The 26,165-nt window shown below is 43.5% G+C and overlaps 1 protein-coding gene across 2 annotated transcripts in view; it reads right to left on the bottom strand.

Annotated features, from left to right (window-relative positions):
• ITGA9 (integrin subunit alpha 9) overlaps positions 1 to 26,165 on the bottom strand; it is a 388,944-nt gene that overhangs the window by 167,625 nt on the left and 195,154 nt on the right. For both annotated transcript variants that reach the window (XM_050780278.1, XM_050780279.1), the window contains one exon: positions 12,983 to 13,059. In XM_050780278.1, coding sequence (XP_050636235.1) covers positions 12,983 to 13,059 — 77 coding nt within the window. The remainder of the gene's footprint in view (positions 1 to 12,982; positions 13,060 to 26,165) is intronic.

The following is a 26,165-nucleotide window of genomic DNA, read 5'->3' as shown; positions in this document are numbered from 1 at the left end:
GACTGACAGCCTCTCTGGATCACACCCTTTGCCATGTGACTTTGCAGCTCCTCCCATCAGGAAGCAGAGTGTACTTCCATGCGACCCCTATGACTTTTGCTTTGATCAACAGAATGTAGCAAAAGTGAGAATATATCTGTTCTGGAACTAGGCCTCATGAGGTCTTGTGCACTGCTGCTCTGCATTTTGGGCCCTGGCCACACTGTAAGAGTAATCCTGGGCTAGCCTGCTGGAGGAGGAGAGACCATGTGGAGGAACGCCAGCGAACCACAAACCAACAGCCAGGCATCCAACCAACCTGAGGTTGTCTATAGATGCAGGAGGGAGCCCAAATGAGACCAGAAGACCTGAACAGCCGAGCCTAACCTCAACAGCTGACCACAGAATCAGGAGCTAAACAAATGGTGGCTGGTTTAAGGCATGGAGTCCTGGGGTGATTTGTTATAGCAATAAGTAACTGATATATTAGTGCTATGATGCATCCTCACCGCAGACTTCCCTGTATACTTCCTTACTTCTTCCCTTCATTTGCTGCACTGCTCGCTCAATTATTTGCACTCAAATCCTTGTCTCATGGTCTGCTTCTAGGAGAACTCAACCTTAGACCATGTAGAGTGCTGCCTCCCTTGTGCTTCAAGGGAACTCCCTATATTCCCATCGTGATCACGACTACAGTTAATGATACCTGTTTTCATGTGTGTCTCCCCTTCTAGACCAGGAGCATCGTGATGCAGCAGTGTGTGTTTATTTCCACCAGGCCTGGCATATCCATAGCAAGTGCTCCATCCACATTTGTCAAACGAATGAACAGTAGCACTGTGTCACCTCTCATCAGGTGAACAGAAGCTGGACTCTCTGGAAGGGCATGTCACCCTTCGATGTCTCTCCAGTGTGTGACCGTCCCTTACACTGCTCATCACCTTCCCTGGGGCCTAAATCCCACCCTCCACCAGGTAACTCCCATGGAAGGCACCCACATGCCTATTCATCCTTGATGCGTGGCTGGGATGGGAGGAGAGGCATCTGCTGCTGCCTCTTAGAAAGCCCACATCAGGCTGGGTGTGGTGGCTCATGCCTGTAATCCCAGCACTTTGGGAGGCCAAGGTAGGTGAATTGCTTGAGGTCAGGATTTCGAGACCAGCCTGGCCAATATGGTAAAACCCTATCTCTACTAAAAATATAAAAATTAGCTGGGCATGGTGGTGAGTGCCTGTAATCCCAGCTGCTCGGGAGGCTGAGTGAGGCAGGAGAATCGCTTGAACCTGGGAGGCGGAAAGTGTAGTGAGCCAAGATAGTACCACTGCACTCCAGCCTGGGCAACAAAGTGAGACTTTGTCAAAAAAAAAAAAAAAAAAAAAAGGAAGGCCCACATCAGAGCAAAGGCAAACACTTGTTCTGAGAAAGGAGGGCAAGGATGAGCAATCTGTCAACTCTTATTCAAAAGGTTCCATTTGCTTGAGCATTTTGCCTTTCTTTCAAGAATATACCATTGAGAAATCCATTCCTATAGCCAGAGATTCCAGAAACAGCAACCATTAAAGCCAGCTAGGCCGAGCGCAGTGGCTCATGCCTGTAATCCCAGCACCTTGGGAGACCAAGGTGGGTGGATCACCTGAAGTCAAGAGTTCGAGGCTAGCCTGGACAACATGGTGAAACCCCATCTCTACTGAAAAAATACAAAAATTAGCCGGGCATGGTGGCGGGTGCCTGTAATCCCAGCTACTCGGGAGGCTGAGGCAGGAGAATCGCTTGAACCCAGGAGGCGAAGGTTGCAGTGAGCTGAGATCACACCACTCTACTCCAGCCTGGGCGACAAGAGCAAAACTCCATTAAAAAAAAAAAAAAAAAAAAAAAAAAAAAAAAGCCAGCTACTACAAATCAACAAACTTACACATTTTTTCTTCAGAGCTGGTGCAGACAATGAAGGGGAAAAAAATCACATGGCTAATGTTCTGGCAACATTTTCCAGGTTTCTGATGAGTTCCTATTCACCTTCCCTCATATCATAATAATAACAGTGATGACATTACATTTTAGGAAACTGCTGGTATGCCAGCCACAAACCCACCATTGAATCTGAGGCTCTCCAAGGAAAGAAAATGCAACCTACACAGATAAAGGATGTGCTGATTTGTCCAGGTGCGGTGGCTTATGTCTGTAATCCCAACACTTTGGGAGGCTGAGGTGGGCGGATCACCTGAGGTCAGAAGCTCGAGACCAGCCTGACCAACATGGAGAAACCCTGTCTTTACTAAAAACACAAAATTAGCCAGGCATGGTGGCACATGCCTGTAATCCCAGCTACTCGGGAGGCTGAGCAGGAGAATCGCTTGAACCCGGGAGGCAGAGGTTATGGTGAGCTGAGATTGCACCATTGCCAGCTTGGGCAACAAGAGCGAAACTCTGTCTCAAAAAAAAAGAATGTGCTGACTCAGTGCAAGGACTGCCACTGATGATGCCACTGGACATCAGCCACAGTGACGCCACTGTTTTTTCACCTTTCTTAAAAGTGTCCACTGTGGCTACTGGACACAGCAGGACAGATCGCTTGTGTCTCCAGGGGGAAAAGCTATTGAACAGGGCCTCTGGGTCAGACAGCACATGGGAGAATGGAGGGGAGGGATGGCAGCTATCTTTGCTAGTGGAGTTTTTGCCCATCTACCTCCTCTCTGCAGTGGGGCTTTCACAGAGAGGAGGACTTTTTCCCCAAGGTCTCCAGCCTTAGTACCTCTGGTCCAGAGTCAGCTGATAGCTGAACCCAGAGACAACAGAAGACAATGTACAGGAGATGAGCAGGACGTAGAATCAGACATTCCAAGCTTTAATTTTCCCGTACAGCATGAGCCTTGAGCAAGTAACCTGGCCTTCCTGAGCCTCTGCACTACCCTCAGTAAAAAAAGTATAAGAATATTTAATATCAGTGTTGTTGAGGATTAAATGAAATAATAATGCTAGTTTTCACTACTGAGTGTTTGCTTATATGCTAAGCACTTTTAGAAGCACTTGAATATGTATTAATTAATTAATATGCAAAATAACCTTGTAAGGTGCTGCTGTTATTTTCCCCATTTCACAGAGGAGAAAACAGGCAGAGATGTTAAGCAACTTGCTCAAGGTTATGCAGCCGGTAAGATACTTCAGTGCTTTTATGTATATGGAGTACTCAGTGGGGTATCTAGTGCTTGGACAGTGCTCACTAAACAAGGGTGTCTTTCGCTTTATAAAACAAGACAAACTTCACTTTTGACCTAGGCTGTGCAGTTGATGATTCTAACCACTCTGCCACTTTTGAGAAGAACAACTTGTTTCAAACTCAGAATAGCTCTCTGGGTTTGGGGATTCCCCTCTGGAAGACTGGTTTTCAGGATGGAGCTCCCATCCCTCAGCTAGCCAACAGTTTTGGGAAATGCACTTCACCCCACCACCCAACCCCCATGGCAACAGCATTATCAAGGCTACAACCATAGGACAATTATATGTTGCCACCAGATGGTTCTAGCTTTACAGATATCCTGCTGTGTTTTTTCATCTCCCTTAAAAGTCCTTATTTTATCGCAGTTGGCTAACCAGACAGCACTGAAATGTTCCACTGATTTCTGATAGAATGCATCAAAAAAAGAATTTTTTTAAAGCTCACCTGCCATATCTTTTTCTTTATCATATGTGATGCTTTCTTAGGTACTGTGAGTATTTGAAAAGACAAAACATAGTTGCATCCTTTTACAAATGGAATTTTCAGTCCTGTTTAGTAGAAACTTTTAAACAAGTTTCATCCCTGTTCCTAGACGTTTTGACAATGGCCTGTTTTGGAACTGGGCTCGAGCCCATTAAAGATCATGAACTTCTAATTGAAGAGTTGATTGTTTTAAGAGATCACAGGCCTGCCAGAATTCATGCTCTCCAGAGAGGAAAATAAAAACATCCATGAATCCTGGTCACAGACAGCATTTCCTATGGCTTGATCTCTGGCCACTCTGGGTGACCCAATCACTCCCAGATGTCCTTCCCTCTGTCTTAACACAAAGGCTCCTCAGTCTGGTGGGTACTCAGAGGCCTCCAGCCACAACACCGTGGACCAACTGTCTACAAAGTCATCAGAGAAATCTTTTTCTGTGACCCATTTGCTTCAACTTTTCATACAGTGAGTGAGGTCACAGCTAACAGGAGAGCTAAGTTCTAAAGACATCACAGAAAGCAAAAATTGTGTCCAAGTTGGCCTTGTGAAGCCCTTCCGGGGGCACCATGGGGGAAATCAGCACAACATCTCTCATAAGTCCAACCCTGACAAGGCTACTCCTGCACTGGGATGAAGGGTAGCTGCCCCACAGACCTACCCAAGGCAGGGAAGCAGGAACTGAGACAGATGGAGACAGGAGCAAACTCAAAACTCAAGCTGGAACATACTTTCATTGAGCAGAATAGAGGGCCATATGACCTATACCATCTCAATATTCTCCTCTCCCTTCCCCACCCCGGCTCCTGGAGTGTGCAGGCTGCATTTTTTTTCCCCAGTCACCCAGGCTGGAGTGCAGTGGTGCCATCTCAGCTCACCACAACCTCCGCTTCCCAGGCTCAAGTGATCCTCCCACCTCAGCCTCCCAAGTAGCTGGGACTAGAGGCGCCTGCCACCATGCCTGGCTAATTTTTGTATGTTTTTGTAGAGACAGAGTTTTGACATGTTGCCCAGGCTGGTCTCAAACTCCTGAGCTGAAGCAAACCATCTGCCTCAGCCGCCCAAAGTGCTGGGATTACAGGCAGAGCCACTGCGCCTGGCCTCCTGGCTGTATTCTTGTTAGGTTAAATGCACTTACACTACAACTTGGCTGTACTCCCATTGGCTTCAGGATGAAGTCCAGACTCATAAGTGTTCCACAATCTGGTTTCTCTCCCTTTCTCCTCACTGTGTTCTCCTGACTGCCTCCTTCATTCCAGACACCTGCAGATCTTCATGGGAGTCCTGTTCTCCATACTTCTGCTCACATTTTCCCTCTGTCCAGAATGCCTGAGTCCTCATTTCTCTCAACACCACCTCTTGGAAGCTGCTGCAGAGCCCTGGAGTAACCCACCTAGCACTCACCGTGTGGTACCACTATCACCCAGCCTCTTGCTCTGCTCACAGCAGGAGAGCAGGGCCCACATACTGCTCACTTCTGCAGCCCAGTGCCTAGGACTTGCCCGGCTTGAACAAGGAAGGAGGGAACATTCCATCCCAGACAAGAATGAATCAAGAGAGTTCAATGATAACCAAAGCAGCTCACCTCTGCTTGGAGCCACTACGCCTCTGCCAACCAAATTCAGACCCTGGTTTCCACTAGCACTTAACTGATTGTACCTTCCCTCACATTGTCCCTGGCTCTGAAGAGTAAATACCAAAGGTCTGGATAAATCCCATGTAATTGAACCACAGGTTCGTTATCCAAGTATCAATGAACATTTCTCCAATGGCTCCTGTGAGAACAGCTATGGGCCCAAAAGTATAACGAAGGTTTCTTTAATGGAGGATTCAGCCAAAAGGCTATTTTGAGAGGCCAAGGGTCCTCTGAGAAATAACCCAATCTAAGACGAGCCTGAGAGCTTCGGTCCAAAGGCATTGTTTTGGAGGTTCAGAAAATCTTCTTACCCAGTCTCCAGCTCTCATGTCTGAATTCCATGGAGATGGAATTGCAAGAAAGACTGAAATAGCCCTGATAACAACAAGGCATCAGGATAAGAGACAGGGCTACCTTACTGTTTATATAGTGTAGTAGATTGCATTATGGGTCCCAAGTCTTCACCTCCTCCTTATACTCAGGCCCTTTGCTGTGCGGCTTTGTAATTCCTCTCACTAACTTTATGTCCCTTGACTTTGGGTTTGGCCATGCGACTTCCTATGGCCAATAGAATAAGGCTGCAGGAAAAGTGCACCAGTTCTAAGCCCAGGCCTTAAGAGTCCTTGCACGTTTCTGCATGCCTTCTTATACCTCTGCTATGCTGTGAGAATATGCCCAGGCTTGCCCACTGGTTCCAAAGGAAAAAGAAAGACACAGGGAGTAGAGCTGAATGGTGTCACCCAAGCCTAGAACCTACCCTCTGCTGAACCTAGATGCATGGATAAATCAGCCAAGGTCCAGCTGAATCCAGCCTGGGCCAGCTGACCTGAAAATCCACGAGAATCAGTGATTGCTGTTCATACCATCGAGCTTTGGGGTGATTTGTTATGGAGCATTTTTTGTGGCAATTGGTAGCTGATACATATGGGGGTCTGGGTCCTGGCCACCACACTAGTTGTTCAAGCATTATTGATTACTGTGCCTACAGAGCATAACTGGTTCTGACCACACTTGAAAGGCCAGACTGGGGCAGTGGAGGCAGCTTTAGCCACAAGGTGCTTTACTGAGCCTTGAATTTTACATCTTAATATTAAAAAAGCACAATTCAATAGAGATGGATTTGATCATCCACTAATGGGCAGCAAGAGTGTTAGGACTTTCCTAACTTATTATCTGACCTTGGAGCAGGAGAACATTTTCCCACCACATGAAGGTTTTCTATGATCCAAAATAAATTTCCAGCATTCCCAGTCTGCCTCAAGACAAAAAAAAATCCATATATTTTTGTTTCTTGTTATTTTTTCCCTAAAACACTTTTTGGAAGGCCTATTTAAAGTTAAAATTAATGAGCTGCAAATTTATGAACCTTCTTTAAAGTCAGTTTCTCTAATAATCCCAGGAGGTCCTTCATACTAATGTGAAACAATTCCAATATCCATTCCATGAGTTTTAAGTAATTTCGTAAGGTTGGCAAAACATGTGCTATTTTAATCTACCACATTTGCCCTAAATAAAAGTAATGCTAATTAATATTTAAGTGGTTTGGAGAAGTATTTGTGTCTGTGTGTGTGTGTGTGTGTGTGTGTACATCAACTTCCTCCAGTAAACTCAAACTGAAGAAAAGGAATCTTAGTATTACTTTCCTTTGGTGAATGAAAGATCATGTACCATCATAAGTTAAAATGTCCTAGTGTACTTCTATACAGAAACCCCATCTGAAAGTCACCAACATCAAAGATGAAAGGTAGATAAATCCACGAAGATGAGGAAAAACCAGTGCAAAAAGGTTGAAAATTCCGAAAACCAGAATGTGTCTTCCCCTCCAAAGGATCACAACTCCTCGCCAGCAAGGGAACAAAACTGGACAGGGAATGAGTTTGATGAATTGACAGAAGTAGGCTTCAGAAGGTGGGTAATAACAAAGTCCTCTGAGCTAAAGGAGCATATTCTAACCCAATTCAAGGATGCTAAGAACCTTGAAAAAAGGTTAGAAGAATTGCTAACTAGGATACCCAGTTTAGAGAAGAACATAAATGACCCGATGGAGCTGAAAAACACAGCACAAGAACTTCATGAAGCATACACAAGGAACAACAGCCAAATCAATCAAGCAGAAGAAAGGATATCAAAGATTGAAGATCAACTTAATGAAATAAAGCATGAGGACAAGATTAGAGAAAAAAGAATGAAAAGAAATGAACAAAGCCTCCAAGAAATAATGCGACTAAGTGAAAAGACCAAACCTACATTTGATTGGTGTACCTGAAAGTGATGGGGAGAATGGAATCAAATTGGAAAACACTCTTCAGGATATTATCCAGGAGAACTTCCTCAACCTAGTAAGACAGGCCAACATTCAAATTCAGGAAATACAGAGAACACTACAAAGAGACTCCTCGAAAAGACCAACCCCAGGACACATAATGTTAAGGGCATTATGTTAAGGGCAGCCAGAGAGAAAGGTTGGGTTATCAACAAAGGGAAGCCCATCAGACTAACAGTGAATCTTTCTGCAGAAACCCTACAAGCCAGAAGAGAGTGGGGGCCAATATTCAATATTCTTAAAGAAAAGAATTTTCAGCCCTGAATTTCATATCCAGCCAAACTAAGCCTCATAAGTGAAGGAAATTTTTTTACAGAGAAGCAAATGCTCTGAGATTCTGTCACCACCAGGCCTGCCTTACAAGAGCTCCTGAAGAGAGCACTAAACATGGAAAGGAAAAACCGGTACCAGCCACTGCAAAAACATGCCGAATTGTAAAGGCCATCAACACTATGGAGAAACTGCATCAACTAATGAGCAAAATAATCAGCTAGTATCATAATGAAAGGATCAAATTCACATATAACAGTATTAACCTTAAATGTAAACGGGCTAAATGCCCCAGTTAAAAGACATAGACTGGCAAACTGGATAAAGAGTCAAGATCCATTAGTGTGCTGTATTCAGGAGACCCATCTCATGTGCAAAGACACACATAGGCTCAAAATAAAGGGATGCTGGAATATTTACCAAGCAAATGGAAAGCAAAAAAGAGCAGGGGTTGTAATCCTAGTCCTGACAAAATGGACTTTAAATCAACAAAGATTAAAAAAAGACAAAGAAGGGCATTACATAATGTTAAAGGGATCATGCAACAAGAAGAGCTAACTATCATAAATATATATGCACCCAATACGGGAGCACCCAGATTCATAAAGCAAGTTCTTAGAGACTACAAAGAAACTTAGACTCCCACACAATAATAGTGGGAGATTTTAACACCCCACTGTCAAATATTAGATCAATGAGACAGAAAATTAACAAGGACATTCAGGACTTGAACTCAGTTCTGGACCAAGCAGACCTAATAGATATCTACAGAACTTTCCACCCCAAATCAACAGAATATACATTCTTCTCAGCACCACATCACACTTATTCTAAAATTGACCACGTAATTGGAAGTAAAATACTCCTCAGCAAATGCAAAAGAACAGAAATCATAACAGTCTCTCAGACCGCAGTGCAATCAAATTAGAACTCAACATTAAGAAATTCACTCAAAACTGCACAACTACATGGTAAGTGAACAACCTGCTCCTGAATGACTACCAGGTAAATAACAAAATTAAGGCAGAAATAAATAAGTTCTTTGAAACTAATGAGAACAAAGACACAACATACCAGAATTGCTGGGACACACCTAAAGCAGAGTTTAGAGGAAAATTTATAGCACTAAATGCCCACAGGAGAAAGCAGGAAAGATCTAAAATTGACACCCTAATCTCACAATTTACTAGAGAAGCAAAAGCAAACAAATTCAGAAGCTAGCAGAAGACAAGAAATAACAAAGATCAGAGCAGAACTGAAGGAGATAGAGACATGAAAACCCTTCAAAAAAAATCAATGAATCCAGGAGCTGGTTTTTTTTGAAAAGATGAACAAAATAGACCACTAGCCAGATTAATAAAGAAGAAAACAGAGAAGAATCAAATAGACACAATAAAAAATGATAAAGGAGATACCACCACCTATCACAGAGAAATACAAGCTACCATCAGAGAATACTATAAATACCTCTACACAAATAAACTAGAAAATCTAGAAGAAATGGATAAATTCCTGGACACATACACCCTCCAAAGACTAAACCAGGAAGAAGTCGAATCCCTGAGTAGACCAATAGCAAGTTCCAAAATTGAGGTAGTAATTAATAGCTTACCAACCAAAAGAAGCCCAGGACCAGGTGGATTCACAACCGAATTCCACCAGAGGTAGAAACAGGAGCTGGTATCGTTTCTTCTGAAACTATGCCAATCAATAGAAAAAGAGGGACTCCTCCCTAACTCATTTTATGAGGCCAGTATCATCCTGATACCAAAACCTGGCAGAGACACAACCAAAAAAGAAAATTTCAGGCCAATATCCCTGATGAATATCGATGTGAAAATCCATAATAAAATACTGGCAAACCAAATCCAGCAGCACATCAAAAAGCTTGTCCACCACGATCAAATCAGCTTCATCCCTGGGATGCAAGTCTGGTTCAACATATGCAAATCAATAAACATAATCCATCACATAAACAGAACCAATGACAAAAAACACATGATTATCTCAATAGATGCAGAAAAGGCCTTTGATAAAATTCAACACCCCTTGATGCTAAAAACTCTCAATAAACTAGGTATTGATGGAACATATCTCAAAATAATAAGAGCTATTTATGACAAATCTACAGCCAATATCATACTGAATGAGCAAACGCTGGAAGTATTCCTTTGAAAACTGGCAGAAGACAAGGATGCCCTCTCTCACCACTCCCATTCAACACAGTATTGGAAGTTCTGGCCAGGGTAATCAGGCAAGAGAAGGAAACAAAGGGTATTCAAATAGGAAGAGAGGAAGTCATATTGTCTCTGTTCACAGATGACATGATTGTATATTTAGAAAACCCCATCATCTCAGCCCAAAATCTCCTTAAGCTGACAAGCAACTTCAGCAGTCTCAGGATACAAAATCAATGTGAGAAAATCACAAGAATTCTATACACCAATAAGAGACAAAGAGCCAAATCAAGAGTGAACTCCCATTCAAAACTGCTATAAACAGAATAAAATATCCGTATATCCAACTTACAAGGGATGTGAAGGACCTCTTCAAGGAGAACTATAAATCACTGCTCAAGGAAATAAGAGAGGACACAAACAAATGAAAAAACAGTTTGTGCTCATGGATACAAAGAATCAATATCGTGAAAATGGCCATACTGCTCAAAGTAATTTATAGATTCAATGCTATCACCAACAAGCTATCATTGACTTTCTTCATGGAATTAGAAAAAACTACTTTAAATTTCATATGGAACCAAAAAAGAACCCGTATAGCCAAGGCAATCCTAAGCAAAAAGAACAAAGCTGGAGTCATCATGCTACCTGACTTTAAACTATATTACGAGGCTACAGTAAAACAGCATGGTACTGGTACCAAAACAGAGATATAGACCAATGGAACAAAACAGAGGCCTCAGAAATAACACCACACATCTACAACCATCTGATCTTTGACAAACCTGATAAAAACAAGCAATGGGGTAAGGATTCCCTGTTTAATAAATGGTGTTGGGAAAACTGGCTAGCCATATGCAGAAAACTGAAACTGGACCCCTTCCTTACACCTTATACAAAAATTAACTCAAGATGGATTAAAGAGTTAAAGGTTAAGACCTAAAACCATAAAAACTCTAGAAGAAAACCTAGGCAATACCATTTAGGACATAGGCATGTCCAAAGGCTTCATGACTAAAACACCGAAAGCAATGGCAACAAAAGCCAGAATTGACAAATGGGATCTAATTAAACTAAAGAGCTTCTGCACAGCAAAAGACCTAATATCCATAATCTACAAAGAACTTAAACAAATTTACAAGAAAAAAACAACCCCATCAAAATGTAGGCAAAGGATATGAACAGACACTTCTAAAAAGAAGACATTTATGTGGCCAACAAATATAAGAAAAAATGCTCACCATCACTGGTTATTAGATAAATGCAAATCAACACCATAATCAGATACCATGTCACGCCAGTTAGAATGGTGATCACTAAAAAGTCAGGAAAACAACTGATGCTGGAGAGGATGTGGAGAAATAGGAACGCTTTTACACTGTTGCTGGGAGTGTAAATTAGTTCAACTATTGTGGAAAACAGTGTGGCGATTCCTCAAGGATCTAGAACTAGAAATACCATTTGACCCAGCAATCCCATTACTGGGTATATACCCAAAGAATTATAAATCATTCTACTATAAAGACACATGACACATATGTTTATTGCAGCACTGTTCACAACAGCAAAGACTTGGAACCAACCCAAATGCCCATCGATGATAGACTGGATAAAGAAAATGTGGCACATATACACTGTGGAACATTATGCAACCATAGAAAAGGATGAGTTCATGTCCTTTTCAGGGACACGGACGAAGCTGGAAACCATCATTCTCAGCAAATTAACACAAGAACAGAAAACCAAACACCGCATGTTCTTATCCATAAGTGGGAGTTGAACAATGACAACACATGCACGCAGGGAGGGGAACATCACACACTGGGGCCTGTCGGGGGTGGAGGGTTAGGGGAGGGATAGCATTAGGAGAAATACCTAATGTAGATGATGGGTTGATGGGTACAGCAAACCACCATGGCATGTGTATACCTATGTAACAAACCTGCATGTTTTGCACATGTATCCTGGAACTTAAAGTATAACAATAAAAAAAAATGTCCTAGTGTAGGCACTGGTTCATAATGGTATATTCATTTCATTTTATCCAAACTTAACTCTCATAGTTTTAAGTAAGGGACATGCTATGCATTTTGAAAAATAACTATCAAAACTGGTGACTGTTTTTCAGAAATGGTAATAAATCTAATAGAGGGGTTTCTGGCCCCAAGGCTAAAACAGTTTTTCAGAAGGAATTGTTTCAAAAGGAAGCCATTCTGTGAAATTAGGCTAAATGATTAGGACCAACACCTTCATCCTAAATGAAGTCTAAAATAAAAGGTTGGCGAAGAGGAAACAGAAGGCTGCTGTACGGCTCACCTTTAGCCTCGGGGGATTCAAGTAGTGCGGGAAGAAACCCTGAAACAATAAAGAGACTGTCTGTTCACTTGGATCAGGACAGCCTGCCCCTCTTCTTCAGCCCTCTCCTGCCGCAGAAAAGTTACTTGTTGTTAAAAACATACACTATTGTTAAATTGTGTGTGTGTGTGCGCACACGCGCACGCATGCACAGAGACGGGGGTGGGGATAAATCTTTATATAATAATAGGTTGAATCACATGAAATTGTCCAAAAGGTCAAATATTGGCAATTTCATATGATTCAACTTAATACAATCAGCAAGCATAAAATAGCCACCCCCCAAATACTCACAGAAATTAGAAATATAAGCTAAATTGTGAGATATGTAGAACTGCAAACAAAACCAAACCGAAACAATCTTCCCAACAAAGCTTTTGTTATAATTATTTTGTAATATACATTTTTTTAAAACCACAAAATATTATTGTAACCCATCAACTCTGTTTATCCTCTTCAGTGGGGAAATCTGCACATTCAGGTTTCGGGCCTGGGGTCAAGGAAAAGGAGCTTCTGAGAACAACGCTGTGAAGGAAACACTGACATACCCAGAGAGCAGCAGTTTACCCCGAAGCTGCAGGTCCGCGGCACAGTCCTCTGAATGGCAATTCCTTTCAAAAACAGTCTGTGAGAGAGACAGGAGAGGAAGGTTAGGACAGGACTGAGTGGCAAATGAGTACACAGTGGCCAATTCCTTTCTTGCAAATCAGTGGGAATTCTTCCCCTGAGCCCCTCAGGGCCTCTACTCCCACCTCCAAGAAGCCAGCTCTCCAGCTTGGGAAGGGGTTCTTCCAAGCTCCAAGGAAGCCTAAGTCAACTGTGGTCTTGATTTTGTGAGTGCATTACTTATTTGATTCATTCCCTAGTCTACTGAAGTGCTTCGCCAAGCAGTTTTTTCAAGAGAGGTACTTGGTGGTGGATGTCCTTTCGGTCTTTGCTCGTGTGAGACTGTCTTTCAGATGTTCTTAGATGAATGATAATCCAGTTGAGTAAAGAACTCTCAGATTATAGTTTGGTCATTTCCCCCTGTTTGCTCTGTCTTGGGGAGGCAGGAAATTTTACATTTGAAATAGGTTCTGCCTGAGCAATGGGACTTTTTGAATTTGAATTTTCAGTATTAACAGGAGAAGTCAAAGGCAATTAGGCCATCAGGCTGAGGGAATCACAACAGAGTCGGGGAGATTCTTTCCAGTTTCTTGGTGGGGCAGCCAGCATTTAACAGGGACACAGTGCCTTTTCTGTAACCAAGACTGGGCCTCAACAGCCAAAGCCCCACCCAGTGCTGGGGCCAAGGCTTGGCGTGCCAAAACCCAAATATTTCCAGAGAGCTTGCTGGCTGTGCCTGGTCCTGGGCCTATCTGTGGAGGCTTGCCAGGAGATCAGCAGCAGCGTCTGGAGAGGGGTGAGGGCTTTCTTCTATGGTCCATGGAGGGCTTGTTAGTCTTCCCCTCAATCAGTCTCAACCTCTCTGATATTTCAGATCTATGGACAGTAGCTTCCCTAAGTTCCAGATGACAGAGACTCTTCACTACTGTTCAGTGGCTTTGCTCATTTCAGTGGAATTTGGAGAGAAGAGCCTGTTGACAACTTTTAGTTGTAATTTACTCATTATTAAACTTCTTCCTTGTCACTGCTCATGTTTGTGAGTTTTTTCCCCAAAATGTAGTTCCAAGTTATTTCTTCCCTGCCCACAGAATAAGTCCAGGCAGCACCTCGGAGTGCCAGTGTGGGCTCCAGCAAACATGCTGGCCAATGAACAGTCTAGACTCAACCAGACAAGAGTAATTTCGCCTATGGAAATTCATATTCCCCTGCCACATTTCCAAAAGAAAAAAGTGTCCCAGCCAACACTCCCTTCCTTGATTATCAGGGAAAATATCATGGAAGTCTTGGGCAAAAAGAGGAAATTCCCATGTTCTTTTGGACACTACCGGGGTCAAGGAGAGAGCCAAATTTCCAGGAGATTTCAATATATTTGTGCTTTCTTTTTTTTCTTTCTTTCCTTTTTTTTTTTTTTTTAACATGGAGTCTCGCTCTGTTGCCCAGGCTGGAGTGTAATGGCGCAATCTCGGCTCACTGCAACCTCCGCCTCCCAGGTTCAAGCGACTCCTCTGCCTCAGCCTCCCAAGCAGCTGGGACCACAGGCACACGCCACCATGCCTCACTAATTTTTTTTTGTATTTTTAGTAGAGACGGAGTTTCACCATATTGACCAGACTGGTCTCAAACTCCTGACCTTGTAATCCGCCTGCCTCGGCCTCCCAAAGTGTTGGGATTACAGGCGTGAACCACCGCACCCGGCCAATTTGTGCTTTCTTTGCCATCTCAACTAAGAAGAAAACAGGAGGAAGTGGGTGTAAGGATGGCATGAACGACTCAGGCAAGATGAAAGGTGGGCTTTATGAGCTTTGAGGACAGAGGGAAGCTGCCGAAGAAAGCTTCCCCACCAAGCTAGTGAAACTTCAGCTTAGAGGTCCCCAGCTGACATGGCCCCTACAGAAGCCTTGCACAAACTTTGTTTTCATAATTTCACCTTTTTTTTTCCCTTCAAGACCCACCCTCTACTGTATAAGCCTCAGGTCTCACAAAACCCGGATCAGCCCCTAGGGTACCGTCCCCTCATCACACACGCCCTTCCTGTCTCACAGGCAAGAGAGTCCAACTTTGTGAGGCATGGAGGGGTGAAGGGGTGGAGGTGGAAGTGGAAGAGGTGAGAACGGAAGAACAGGATGTGACCTAAATCCATCTGGTGATGTGCAGGCTACCAGATCTGGCATGTGCCCTCCTCATCTCTGTCACCCTGGCTTTCTCATGCCAGCTATCACTCAGGTTGGCCTTACAACTTTCCACCCAGGGCCTCCCCACAAGCAGATCCCCAGATTCCTCCAGCTAGTTCACCTAGTACATGTCCTCTCACCCTTCAACGAGCAAATCTAGACCACTTCTCTGAGTACCTGCGCAAGTTCAGGCCCATCGTGAGCTCTCACAGTTCTATATACTTTTACCTTCTACTACTCATCTCAATCATAACTAACCAATTTTATCATTACATGTTCAGTGGCAGTCTCCCCTGCTAAAATGATGTCCCAAGAGGATTGCGGGGGCACCGTATCAGTCTTGCTTGCCTCTGTGCCCGCCCTCAGGGCCTGGCAGGTAATTGCTGCTTTATCAACACCAAAAGACCACACATTGCCCTGAGAGACAGAGTGACCACTCAAATGGGGAGCCAAATGGTGGATGCCCCAGCTAAGAGCCAATACTAGCACATTGTTCATCAAGACCAAAGCTCCAGCCCCCTAACCAAAGTACTGTCCCTTAGCCATGTGAGATGCAAAGACTTCTCATGAGGAATTGGTTGCTTTGTAAAGACTCTTTTTCCTTGTCCTAACTTTCCCTTGAACTCTGCTATTTCCCGTCCCTGCAACTTGCTTCTTTAGCTGTCTAGTCCTCCAATGCTGCTGAATTTCCATTCAACAAAGGCAAGCCCTGAGTTTGACATATATACACACAGAGTGTGTGTGTATATGCACACATATACATGTACACACATATCCCTACAGCTTATATGAGTGCTTGTACTGATCAGATAAAATTAAGCACAATCATGGAAAGACAAAATACTAGTTAAGAAATAAGGAAATTGAAAGTTTAATCCTATTTTAACTGTATTACATTAAGAAAATTGACTTTTCTTCCTTCCATGACTCAATTTCCTCATTTATAAAATGAAAATAATAGCACTAGTGACTGTCCTATAAATCCAGATTAGCATATAGCCAGGGGTAGGAGCTTGCAGTGATAGTGATTTTGTCTTAGGCACTGTGCATCACTATTTACACTGGCAAATGTGAGCAACAACACCGTGCCTGAGTGAACACCATGAAGCTTAATTAGTGGATGGTGGGGCTGGGTGTGGATGGCAGGGCCAGGAGTGATGGCTCACACCTGTAATTCCAGCACTTTTGGAGGCTGAGGCGAGTGATCACCTGGGGTCAGGAGTTTGACCATTATTGACAGGGGGGTACTGAAATCTCCTGTTATTATAGTGCTATCAATTTCTCCTTTCAGATCTGTCAGTGTTGTATATACTTAGGTGCTCTGATGCTGGGTGCATTTATAATTGTTATGTCTTCCTGTTGAATTGATCCTTCTATCATTAAGAAATGACCTTCTTTGTCTCTAGAGACAGTTTTTGAATTAAAGTCTATTTTGTTGATAGAAGTATTAACCACTCCCGCTCTCTTTTGGTTGGTATTTGCATGGACTACCTTTTTCCATCTCTCTGTGTGACCTTGAATCTAAAAGTGAGCTTCTTGTAGACAGCATATAGTTTGATCCTGTTTTTATTTTATTTTTTTTTTAAATAATCTATTCAGTCATGCTGTATCTTTTTATTGGGAAGGTTAGTCTATTTACATTTAAAGTAAATATAGAGACAGATTTACTATTGCCATTTTGGTAACTCTTTTCTATGTGTCTTGTTCTTTTGTCCCTCTTTTTCTCTCTTGCTGTTTTCGTTTCTTTTTCTTGTATTGATAGGTTTTGATTTCTTTCTTTTTTTAATATAACTTCTATAGGTATTTTCTTGGCGGTTACCAGGAGCTTACATAAAATAACTTGTAACTGTCATTATAAGTTCACAATGTAACTTTACTTGCATAAAAGAACTCTGGTTTTCCCTCTGCTCCCCACATGTTATATGCTATTGATGCCTCAATTTATATCTATTTATATTATGTACCCATTAACATAATTTAGTTAATATTTATAATGGTTTTTAAAATACTTACGTCTCTTAACTTTCTTCATAGACATAAAAGCTATCTACTCATCACCTTTATAGTAATACAGCGTTCTGATTTTGTCCATATACTTACCTTTACCAACGAGTTTCCTTCTTTATTATGCTCTCTTGTTGTTATTTAGTATCCTTTCATTTCAACTTGAGAAGCACAGGTTTGCTGGGTATATTACTGTTGGCTAGCAGGGTTTTTAAATTTTATTTTTTTAATTTATTAGAGACAGGGTCTCACTCGGTCACCCAGGCTGGAGTGCAGTGGCATCATCTTGGCTCACTGCAGCCTCTACCTCCTGGGCTCAAGCGATCCTAACATCTCAGCCTTCCAAGTAGCTGGGACTACAGTCACATGCCATCATGCCCGGCTAATTTTCTGTTTATTTTTTTGTAAAGACAAGGTCTCATTATGTTGCCCAGGCTGGTTTCAAACTTCTAGGCTCAAGTGATCCTCCTGCCTCAGCCTCCCAAAGTGTTGGGATTACAGGTATGAGGCACTGTTTCTGTCACCCCACTCTCTTCTGACCTGCAAGGTTTCTGCTGAAAAATCCACATCACTAATCATCAGGGAAATTCAAATCGAAGTCACAATGAAATATCACCTCACAACAGTTAGGATGGCTATTATAAAAAAGAAAAGAGATAAAAAGTGTTAGTGAGGGTATGGAGAAAAGGGAACCCTTATACATTGTTGGGAGGAATGTAAATTAGTACAGCCATTATGAAAAAAGTATGGAGGTTCCTCAAAAAAATTAAAAATAAAACTACTATATGACCTAGCAATTCCTCTTCTGGGTATATACTCCAAGAGAATGAAATCAGTACCTTATAGAAATATCTGCATTCCCATGTTCATTGCAGCATTATTCACAATAGCTAAGACACGGAATCAACCTAAGTGTTTGTCAACAGGTGAATGGATAAAGAAATTGTGGTGTGTATATATGTATATATACTACACACACACACACACACACACAAATGGAATATTATTCAGCCTTTAAAAGGAGATCCTGCCATTTTTGATAACATGGATTAACCTGGAAGACATTATGCTAAGTGAAATAAGCCAGACAAAGAAAGAAAAATATTGTACAATCTCACTTATTGTGGAATCTAAACAAGTTAAATACACAGAACCTGAAAGTGAAACTCTGGTAGTTACCAGTGGTTGGGGAGGGGATAGGAAGTGGGGAATGGGGAGATGTTGGTCAAAGGTACAAAGTTGTGGTTAGGTAGAATGAAAAAATTTAGAGATTGAATGTACAGCGTGATGACTATGTTAACAATATTGTATTATACACTGGAAATTTGACAATAAAGTAGATTCCAAGTGCTCTTACTATCAAAAAAAAAAAAAAAAAAAACACTATGTTAGGCAATGGATATGCTCATTTGCTTGACCATAGTAACCATTTCACTATGTAAATGTATATCAAAACATCATTTTATATACTTTATATACATTAAAAAACAATAAAATCAAATTCATGAACAAAATAAATGTTATTTTAAGTTACTAAATTTCAGAGTTTGTTATGCAGCAATAGAATACCAGAATACTCAGCCAACCTAATGACCTTCCCTAAGTTGGGCAATGCTATGAACAAAAATGGTCTGCACAATCCCTGGCAAAGTCTTGGCTTAGGTAAGACCCTCCATAGGCCAGGAATGCAATTGTTTAATAGGTAAAAAAGCAATAAACCATGGAATCAAGAGACCTGTGTCATGCACTGGGGAGCCTGATGTTGAAACTCAGTTCCTGTGTTCTAGACCTGGATTAGTCTCTTTGGGCAAATGGCCAAATCGTTTCCTAAGGAACTGAAAGGCATCTCTCTGGAACAGAAAGGTGGACAGACTAAAGCCTTGGAATACTAGATGACAACGCAGTTTCAAAAACCAAGCAGAAATGACTTCTCCTTTGTACAAAGTACAAAAAGTACAGGTTCTCCATGAAGCCAATGGCCCAAACTCCTGATTTTCCTCTGAGGGAACAATCCCAATAGCTCCAACTTGGGCCTTTAAGAAAAGTCCTCAGCCTGATTTTATCCACATTCCCCTAAGTCCTCTGGCAAACACAAGTTTGGCTGCTTGAATCAGACAAATCGGAACCCAGCTTGGAAGCAGTCTCCTCCCCCTCCCTCCAGACTCCACCTGCTAGTTGGCCAAAGCCCTGTCTAGTTATTTCCCTGGCAGAAGTCTTTCCAGCAAATGTAAACAGATGTAAGAAGCCATCATCTCTCATTCCACCCTGGTTAAAGGAGGTTCAAACCTTTCTCTCGGGAGACAATTGTTTCCTGTCTCAGGCTTCAGAGAGCTGAGGGCTGGACATCCAGTGGCCTCCTCAGCCTCATGGACTCAATTTCTCTGCTGGCTCCTTCCTCACCTTGGTCTTCATCTCAGGTTTCCCTGGGAAAAAAATATTTTCCCCCAGTTGTCTTTGAAAATATTTTCTCCAGCTTCTCACTAAATCCTTACTCTACTTCTTTTAGAACAAGACTGGCAACTTTTTCTGAAAAGGGTGAGACAGTATATGTTTTGGGTTTGTAGGCTATACGGTCTCAGTCACACTACTCAACTTTGCTGTTGTAGAGCAAAAGCAGCCATAGATAATATGTAAGGGAATGGGCATAGATGTGTTCCAATAAAACTTTATTTACAAAAACAGGCAGTGGTGGATTTGGCCTATGAACTGTTTGTTGAATCCTGTTCTAGAATATTTGGCTATGTTTCTTCATTTCCTTCAAGCCAGAAAAAAAAAAAAATTCAATGAATCCAGATCAAGTTGCATTTTCCTCTGAGTCAGAGTAAGGAGGCTGGAGCTGGCTGTGCTTCTCTTACAGTGCCATGGTCACCAAGGCCAGGGCAGCTTTGGGGACATGTGATTCAGAAATGGTAGCTCAGTGTCTGCTCCTGGCTGAGGTGACTTCACAGAGGATGTCATCTAGGTGCTAAGGCCTTGGGAGGGGTAGCTCATTTCTCCCACCCAAATCTGTACCAGAAAATCTTCCCTTCTGATCTAACAGGAAATAGGATCCTTAGCCTAGTCCAGCTATCTTGTTCAGAGGAGGATCAGTTTCTTGGACTTGGTGATATTTGCTTTAAAAACAATACAATTATTGACATGGATTCAACACTATTTATAGGGTTGATATGGCAACCAAATCCCATGCTGAAGCCTGAAAAAAGGAGAACAATTGGACTGAATAATCCCACACCAAGGAGAGGAAACAAGAAGGCTATTTTTAAGCTGACTTGATCAATGCATTTTTTTGTTTGTTTGTTTTTTGAGATGAGTCTCATTCTGTCACCCAAGCTGGAGTGCAGTGGCGTGATCTTGGCTCACTGCAACCTCCACCTCCCAGGTTCAAGCCTCATGCCTCAGCCTCTTGAGTAGCTAGGATTACAGGCACGTACCACCACGCCTAGCTAATTTTTGTGTTTTTAGTAGAGATGGGGTTTCCCCATGATGGCCAGGCTGGTCTCAAATTCCTCACCTCAAGTGATCCGCCTGCCTCAGCCTCCCAAAGTGCTGGGATTACATGTGTGAGCCACCGCGCCCAGCCTGGCAATATATTTCTTGATATGCAGTGTGACTTAGCAGAAGGTCTCTGCCCCTACAGTGAAGCATCCTGCCTGGATGACAGGAGTGACATTTCTGAACTGGTGTTCCTTCCATAGCCCCACATAAGTTTCCAGAGCCACGTAATTCATGCTTATAACCCCCAGCATCTAGCACAGTATTTAAATTTTTTTGTATTCATATAAATGCCATGATCTGAGTGTAAGAGGTTTCTCCCTCCCAATTCTGTTTCAATGGGCTGTTTTCCCAGAATCCAAAACTGCCCTTCCTGTGGCACGTTATAAGAGTGCAGGAATTTCAGCTCCATTCAGCCCTGTGCCTAAACGAAGGAAGGTAAAGGCTCATTGCGTCTTAAAATCAAGGCATACACTGTTGCTTTATAAAAAATTCATCAAGAATCAATGAAAGGCAAATCGTTCAAGAAATTAAAGCTGAGGAATTCCTTCTATCTCAGGGTCTGTACAAATTGTCCTTCCAGATTTTGAAACCATGGAAGGATAAAAAAAACCCTCTTGGTTTCCCTTTAAATATAAACTCAGCACCAATTTTGCTTTATGATCCCGTGGAAAAACTAGAAATGACAAGCTCTGCTGTCTTGGGTGTCTTTTACTCCATGGCTCTGCAGTTTGCAGAATTATCCCCTCTGCCTAAAGGCAACATTTTTTAAAACATGGTATATATTCATGGGATACAAGTGCAGTTTTGTCACACTGATAAATTCTGTCATGGCAAAGTCAGGGCCTTTGGTGCATCCATCACTGGGCCAGTGCACACTGTACCCAAAAAGCAACCTCCCATCATCCACCTGGCTCCAACCTCCCCACCCCTCCATTGTCCATCACTCCACAATCTGCTTCCATGTGGAGACATTACTTAGCTCCCACTTATAAACGAGAACATGTGGTATTTGTCTTTCCGTGTCTGAGTTGTTTCACTTAAGACAATGGACTCCAGTTCCATCCATCTAAATCATCCTAAATCTAAATCATTTAGGTGATCCAGTTCAACCCCTGTGGTAACTGAGCAGGGCTGACTGCTTGGTGAGGCCCTGGCCCCATGGGACTCCCAGCCCAACGCTTTTCTGGATCTGCCTGGGACTAGGTGGCCTTTTATGGGACACATTTCATGTCTCTCTATAATCACAACTTTTCATTTCAGCTCGAAACTCTCTTCTAGGGACTTTTGCAGCCCAGGACTGGAAATTCTCCTCTTTTTCACCCTGGAATTCTTTCTTTCTTTCTTTTTTTATACTTTTAAGTTCTAGGGTACATGTGCACAACATGTAGGTTTGTTACATATGTATACTTGTGCCATGTTGGTGTGCTGCACCCATTAACACGTCAGCACCCATCAACTCGTCATTTACATCAGGTATAACTCCCAATGCCATCCCCCCTGCCCCCATAATAGGCCCTGGTGTGTGATGTTCCCCTTCCCAAGTCCAAGTGATCTCACTGTTCAATTCCCACCTATGAGTTCACCCTAGAATTATTTCTGTTCTATGTTTCATTTTTCTTTTTTTAGTTGCTGTTAATTAGTCAGAAGAGGCAGAAAACAGCCAGGAAGTTCAAATAAAGGGGCTGGTGATGTCAGAGAAAAGAAAAAAGGATGCCAGATGCGTTTCTAAAAGCTGCTAAACCAGACATGGGCAGGCAACTGGGAGTGAGAAAAAAAAAAAAAAATGCCTTAAAGCCAGAGAGGATCCCAGCAAGACTTCTCCCTATCTACTGCAAGAACATCCCCTAAATAAGGCTCCAGGTATAAGTGCACACAGCAAGGGCCTTGTGAGTGATTTCCTAAATTATCTCAGAAGATAAGAAAAGAGAGGTTAACGTTTCCTCCCCAGCCAGACACTGTCCACCGGATGTGTTTAAACACCCCTCACTCCACACATGCTTTTGCACAAGGTTTTCAATAAGACAGGCTAATACAGAAGAAAACTCAATGAGCTTGAAGAGTTTGAGGAAACCATGATTTTCTTCTAAAAAGAGTTTCAGAAGCTTAGAACGCACTTCCCCCCACAAATTGCAAAAATAAAACATAACACCGAAAAAGAAGTTTTGCAAATTCAACAGGTTGCCTCAGGACACAGCCTAACCTTTGATGGGTCCCCTCTCCTTTCCTGTTGGGGTTAACCTTGAAGAAGCCTGAGACAGCGAGATAAGGCCAGACTCTCCACTGGTCAGTGAGAAGGGTGAATTAGTTGTTTTTCTCACACATACTTCAAACTAGATGGTTTTCACATGTGTTCTGCCATGGTGCCCTCTTTGAAAACAATATTTACCCAGAAGCTGATACCCATAAACGTAGGGTTGATCTGGGTGAAACAAGGTTGGAGGGCAGGAACCTTTTCCTCTAACACCCCTTTCCCTTCCTGCTGAGCCAAACTGCTGCCCTAACTCCAAGAGTGCAATCTGAAATCCCCAGTTTGCACTGTCTCAGGAGCCTGTCTGGTTCTGATGTCTGGAGTGACTCTTCTCCCTCTCCTCTTCTACTCTCTGAACCCCTTAGCCTTCCATTCCTTCTGCAGAGACATTTAAATAATGAAAATAAACCGTGGAGCTGTAAATAATGTCATGTTAAGCCAGCTGGGCATCTCAGCTGGGAAACTATTACCTAATGTCCAGGCTGTGCAAACAGTGGGTTTCCATAGCATGAGCTATATTCCTATACGCATGCATTGAGGGGTGTGGGGTGGGAGGAGCCGTGGTAACGATTTCCAGCACAATGGAGACCCAAAGTGTATGGCTTCAACATAGTTAAAAATTACCATTAGACTAAAACAGCTCACTTTTCACTTGAAAGACAACAAAGTAATACTTCTCAACAAAGCCAACACCTTTTCTTTCACCAGGTGTATTTCCTCCATCTTGTCTTCTTAAAAGTAGTCACCACAAACATACTATGGTGCAGATGTGTCACTGCAAATCACACACCACGCTCTCCTGCCTGTGGGGAATTCCCAGAGGGATTACAGGACATATTTCTTTTCATTTTACAGCTCTGCTGAATCTGCCAGTGAAGCTCTGATATGATGCCCAATCTTTGCCAAAGGAACTAGCCTTGTGTTCTTCCAGAAGGGCTCTTTCAACTGAGAGCTACTAAGCATCCACTATAGGCCAGGTACTCTGCCAGGTGTTGGGGATCAACAGCAAAAAAGATAAAATAGATCCCTTCCCTCACTGGGCTTCCATTCTAGAGAGGGAAATACAAAAACAAGTAGACGAAATAGCGTGTTCTGTTACAAGTCATGAAGGACTCAAACAGGCAGCTAAGGCCACACATGGTGGCTCATGCCTGTAATCCCAGCACTTTAGGAGGCTGAGGTGGGAGGATTCCTTGAGCCTAGGAGTTCAAGACCAGCCTAGGCAGCATGGAGAGACCCTGCGTCTACAAAAAAAAAAAAAAAAAAAAAAAAATTTTTTTTTAAATAGCCAGGCGTGGTGGCACACACCTGTGGTCCCAGCTACTTGGGAGGCTGAGGCGGAGGATCACTTGAGCCTGGAAGGTCGAGGCTGCAGTGAGCCATGATCATACCACTGCACTCCAGCCTAGGTGACAGAGTGAGACCCTGACTCAAAACAAAGAAAGGCAGCGACTCAGGGAATACAGGGTAGTGGGAGAATGGTTCTCTGAGGAGGCAACATTTGGGCTGAGACCTAAAAAATGAAGAGCTGGCCATGGGAAAAGCATGGCAAAGTGCTTTCTAGATGAGGTATCAGCATATGCAAAGGGCCTGAGACAGGCAGAGGCCTGGTAAGTTTGAGGGTTGTGGGAATGCAGTATGTGGGTAGCGCTGGAGAGATGGGAGCCCCATCGTACAGGCTCTCATGGGCCTTAGCAAGTGTCTGGATTTTCTTCTGAGGGGGAAGGGAGCTCCTCAGTGGGAGGAGGTTATGCAGGGACGTGACCTGGTCTAGGTGACAAATGATGGTGGCCTGGCCTAGGAAGTGGCAGCAGAGATGGAGCAAAGAGAAGGGACTCATGCTGTCTGGGCTCATGGTGGTGCGGCTGGCTCCCGAGTTCTGGTTATACGGGTCCTCCCCAGATCTTCTCCCTCTGCGACAAAGAGGCATCTCTGGACCTGACACATGAGGGTCAGATACCCTAAAGATCTAGAGAGGCTCGCCTGAGAGCCTGCCAGAACCCTCAGACCAGTGGTCCCCAAGCTTTATGGCACCCGGGACCAGTTTTATTGAAGAGAATTTTTCCATGAATGGGCAGTGGAGGGGGCGGGATGGTTTCGGCACAATCTAGACCCCTCACATGTGTAGGGTTCGTGTTCCCGTGAGAATCTAATGCCACTGCTCATCTGACAGGAGGGATGCTCAGGCAGTAATGCTCACTGGCCCGCTGCCCACCTCCTGCTGTGTGGCCCAGTTCCTAAGAGGCCACCGCACTGGTACTGGTCCAGGGGTTGGGGACCCCTGCCTCAGATGGCGCCACTGCCTCCCACCGGGGAGCCCACCCCTGGGCCCACAGAGACGGGACCCCCTCAGAGGAAAGGACGTGGAAAGGCAGCAGAGCACCTGCTTCCTCAGACCCCAGGTCAGACCCACTCCCATGGCGGCCTCATCCTCTCCTCACAACACCAGGAAGCCGGCTTCCCAGGAACGGAAGAGCAGGATCCAGTGCTGCCTCATCATTTCCGGGCTTCTCACATTTCTCTCATGTAATCCCACAACCACCCAGAGGCAGGCCGAGCAGCCCAAGGCACCCCCAGTGACAGGTGAGGAAACAGGCTCTAAAGGGTGTTCTCTGGGCCGGGGCCCTGATCTCACTGCACAGCCTGTGCTCTTTCCCCAGAGAGCCCAGGGAGGAAAGAAGCCCCGGGGTTCTGGAGGTGTGGGCTGTAGTATGTGTGTATTATTTTCTATCGCTGCAGTAATAAGTTACTGGAGTTCAGCTGCTCCAAAAAACACAAATCTATTACCTCACAGTTCTGTAAGTCAGAGGGTCGGTGGGTTGTCTGGGTCTGCTCCAGGTTCTACGGGCCGAAATCGAGGTGTCAGCTGGTCTGGGCGAGTATCTAGAGGCCCTGGGGCAGAATCCACTTCCAGCTTGGTTCGGGTTGTTGGCAGCACCTGGTTCTGTGTTGTTGTAAGACTGAGGCGCCGTTTCCTTGCAGACAGTCACCCGGAAGCCTCTCCCAGCCCCTTAAGGTTGTCCACATTCCCCTCACGTCACACACTCCATCTTCAACACCAGGAAAGGCATGCTTCAAGTCTCTCTGACCTCCTACTCCGCCTCATTCCTCCCATCTCCAGCTCGAGGAAGTTTGCTGCTTTTAAGGGCTCGTGTGACTAGATTGGACCCACCTGGAAAATCCAGGCTCCTCTCCCCATTTGGAAGT

Source organism: Macaca thibetana, chromosome 2 (genome assembly GCF_024542745.1).
Source record: "Macaca thibetana thibetana isolate TM-01 chromosome 2, ASM2454274v1, whole genome shotgun sequence".
NCBI lineage: Eukaryota > Metazoa > Chordata > Mammalia > Primates > Cercopithecidae > Macaca > Macaca thibetana.
The sequence above is the reverse complement of the archived record's forward strand: the minus strand, read 5'-3'. Positions and strand labels throughout refer to the sequence as shown.